Source organism: Trypanosoma conorhini, assembly GCF_003719485.1.
Source record: "Trypanosoma conorhini strain 025E chromosome Unknown Tco_14.4_contig_01119, whole genome shotgun sequence".
NCBI classification, from domain to species: Eukaryota; Euglenozoa; class Kinetoplastea; order Trypanosomatida; family Trypanosomatidae; genus Trypanosoma; species Trypanosoma conorhini.
The window spans coordinates 1-3,764 of NW_021705218.1; the positions used below are offsets into that span (position 1 = coordinate 1).

At 50.7% G+C, this 3,764-nt stretch overlaps 1 protein-coding gene across 1 annotated transcript, besides 2 other annotated features; it reads left to right on the forward strand.

The window, feature by feature from the left end:
- Positions 1-469: 469 nt before the first annotated feature.
- Positions 470-489: a microsatellite.
- Positions 490-1,584: 1,095 nt separating this feature from the next.
- Positions 1,585-1,607: a microsatellite.
- Positions 1,608-1,765: 158 nt separating this feature from the next.
- Tco025E_09446 (putative adenylosuccinate synthetase) lies at positions 1,766-3,643 on the forward strand (the record flags this gene model as incomplete). The annotated part of the gene is made up of 1 exon (XM_029376265.1): positions 1,766-3,643. The coding sequence occupies one exon, from the start codon at positions 1,766-1,768 to the stop codon at positions 3,641-3,643; it is 1,878 nt and encodes a 625-aa protein (XP_029223611.1).
- Positions 3,644-3,764: the final 121 nt, after the last annotated feature.

Sequence of the window (3,764 nt, forward strand, 5' to 3'; positions counted from 1 at the left end):
TCTGCTCTTCGCCGCATAAGCTCGCGAAACATGGCAGATTCCGCTGCAACAAACACCATTGGAGGCACGCAACGCCAGCAGTCCTTTCTTGGTCGCGGTGGCGTGCCAGACCAGACGCCTGACCAAGCCCCGGGAGGCACGCAACGCCAGCAGTCCTTCCGTGGTCGCGGTGGCGTGCCTGACCAGACGCCAGATGGCGTTCCGCGACTTGAAGTGCAACATCGCTTGATGCAGGGGAGGCGAATTTAGCATTTAGAATGCTTTCTGCAAGTGAATTGAGTGGAATTTGTCGTCAAAATCCTTTTCTGTATGCCATCTTAGTTGTTGGGCAACTCGCATACTATAGCTCTTCCTTGTTGTGGGAATAGGGGACAAGGCCCCAGCTAATCGCAGTTTTTGCTTTGTATTTGAATTTCTCTATTTTCCCCTTTCCAACGATCGCGGACGCTTCTTCATATGCAACGACGTGTATATATATATATATATATAAGCTAATGAAATGGCTCTGCCGCTCTTTGTCCGGAAGAGTTTTTGGTATATGGACTTCGTGACGACCAAGTGTCAAAGAACTCTTAGAGTTGTTACGTTGGTGTAGCTGAGTGCGTCATTGCTGACTTTTTTTTCTTTTCTTTTTTCATGATGTCCCTGGGCATATATGTCGGGCGGGGCCGAGATAAAGTATGGGAGTTGGGAGGGGGAGGAATTACTCGGTGTTTTGCCAGGCAAGATTTCATGCGCGCTGGTCGCTTCATGTGTGCTGAAAAAGAATCTGTGGGTGAATTTGAGGTTTCCACTGGTGAATTGAAAATCAAATAAGTTGTATTACAGTCGAAGCAGCAGAACAACGGGCAAATAAAGAAATGAGAGAAATACAATTAAAAAGGCCAACAGCAGAGGAGCAATATATATGTTTGTAGGCAAAGTGAGCAAGTAAAAGTTATGTGCATGTGTTTGCTTTCAGCACTGTTTTTGCCCATTAGTTTTTTTTTTTGTGTGTTTTTGGCTTGGGGTGGTGAGGGGAGCGGGGTGTATTTTCTTTGTTTCTATGTCACCATGCGTTATTTTCCCTCCCTTATTCACGCCACGACCCTATGTCTTGTTTCCCTTTCGATCTTTATATGTGTCTACCTGGAAAAGCTTGTCTGTTTCCATTAATTTGAATACTTAGCCTGTTCAGGCGTGTCCACCGCCCACCCCCCATTTCTCTCCCTCGCTGGTGACGTGTGTGCTAAGTTTCAGTCACACTCACTGCATGATGCTCGTTTATGTGTTAAAATACATTTTGTTTTTTGAAGTATCACCCGCCCAATTGAAGTCTGTGTATATTTGGGGCGGGGCGCATGTGTATTTATCACTCGTCTCTCCCTCCTCCTCTTTTTTTTGTGCATCTCTATTGGGGTTTTGGGGTTCCTTGCAGTGGCGGCTCTCGCACCTTTAGCCCTTCACCGCCGTCGTCGTCGTCTCCCTCGAACCCCTTTTCCTTGGGCCAGAGTCCTGTGGGCCGACTGCTGCCACGCTCACGGTGGCTGGCTTTTTGTTCTCCCCTTTCCTCTCTATATTTTTTTTTCGCTTTCTCTTTTCTTCTGTGTGTCTGTGTGTGTGTGTGTTTCTGCCGTCTTGGCGCTGAGAAGGAGCGAGAAAGAGAGACCCACCGACCGAATTGAACCGAATAGCGAAAGACTGTCATAACCAAACCGTGAGTCATAGACAAGAGCAGGGCTAAACAGGGAAACAAAAGGCAGTAAGGAAAGCACACGCGGACGCCATGACAGGCTGTGAGGCTTCGCGGGAGAAGGCGGCCCCCGAAGCGGAGGGGAGCCGGAATGTGAGCCCGGCAGGGACGCCTCAGGGGACACAAGCACCGGCGCACAACTATACCTACCAGACCAACAGCTTACAGCGGGCGGTGTACGATTACCTGAAGAAGCTGAAGCCGATCCCGGAGCTAGCGGAACCAAGGAGCATGAAAACATATGAAGAAGCGTCTGTGGAGGCGGTGTTGTACCCACTCATTGAAAGGCACCAGGTGATCATGGTAGCTGGAGCCTTCTTTGGCGATGAAGGAAAAGGAAAGACTGTCGACGCCGTTGCACGGCACCCGGCTTGCACATGTATCGCACGTGTGAACAGCGGTGAAAATGCCGGTCATACCGTATACGATGATGCGGGACGCAAGTTTGTTTTTAATCTGGCTCCCTCTGGCCTCCTTTCGGCGGATAAGCGGAACTATGTGGGCCCAGAATGTGTGATGGACCCCATCAGCTTCATGGATAAGGAGGTATGCCAACTGATTAATGCGAAGCTCCCATATAAGGATCGTTTGTTCATTGGGAACGTTAATGTGGTAACACCTTATCATAAGTTGCTTGACTTGCTTGCTTCAACTCCAAATTCCTCGACGCTGAAGGGGATGGCCCCCGTTCACGCATCCAAGGTGACAAAGCGTGGCCTTCGTTTGGATCATATTTTTAATGATACCTCTGTGCTTCGTGCACGCCTTGCAAAAGACATGGAAACGTACTTTGGTTTTTTGAAGGTGAAGGCATTGTCAGACGCGGACGTTGTTCGACGCTGCGAAGAAGAGAACAGTGACGGTGTGCAACGAGTGCCACCCCACGTGGTGGAATTTGCGCGCGCGCCAGACAAGGTGGAGTACCTCGTGAAACTGTACATGGATCGTGTGAAAAACAACAAGGAATTCCCACCTCGGTGTGACGTGGCACATGAGTTGCGCTCCGCACTGGAGCGTGGTGAGAAGGTGATGCTGGAGGGGCCACAATCGTACTGGCTAAGTAATGCTCGTGAAAAATTCTGGGAGAGTACCACTTCTGCTGACACCACGGCAGCTGGGTTGTTGGCTACGGCGCAATTCAATTTTCAGCGCTACAGCTCTGTGGTGATTAATGTACACAAGGCGCCGGGAAGCAGCCGGGTTGGAATTGGGGCCAACCCCAGCAGCTTTATTCCACAGGACTTTTTCTCGGCACAAGAGGTGAAGACGCTGCATGATCTTCCTGAAAACATGTGTGTTGACTTTGACAGCATTCAGAAACTTTTCTTCACGAAGGCGTTTCACCCAGAGAGCAAGGAGTACAATGGGGTATGGGAGCCGTTGGAGTTTGAGGACTCCAGCGGAAAGTATAATATTGGCGTCGCCATGGCCATCGCTTCGTCACGTCACCATGACGAATGTGGCGCGGTGACGAAGAAGCCTCGTGTGTGCGGCTTTTTTGACTGCGTGCTGCACTTTGAGGTGAACGCGGTGCAAGGGCCCTATCTTTCCATCTCCGCCCTCGACCGCGGCGACGACTACGAGAAGCTCGGCGTCACGGTCGCCTACGTTTACTACCACAAGGACAACCGGGTGCTGAACATCAGCGGCCGCGAGTACAAAAATGGCGACATCATCAAGGCCGGTGAGGCGGTGCCAGCGGAGGCGGCGTTGTACTACTGCCACCCCATCGTGAAGCTTATCAATGGGTGGAAGCAGACCCCCATCGCGGCGTCCAAACGCAAAGCCGGCGAACCGCTGCCAAAAGGTGTCTGCGAATTTATCGCCACGGTGGAGCACTTTACAAAGGCCAAGGTTATCTCCATCGGCAATGGCCCGAGAGGAAAGGACATTATTTACCTCAAGCAGTGAGGCGGGAAAACCGGGATAGGGGGAAAGATAAACAAAGACACACGATAACTGTAATGAAGAGGAACAAGAGGAATGAAGGGAGACGCAGAAATGCACAACAAATAAAAGGTAGACCCCCCCC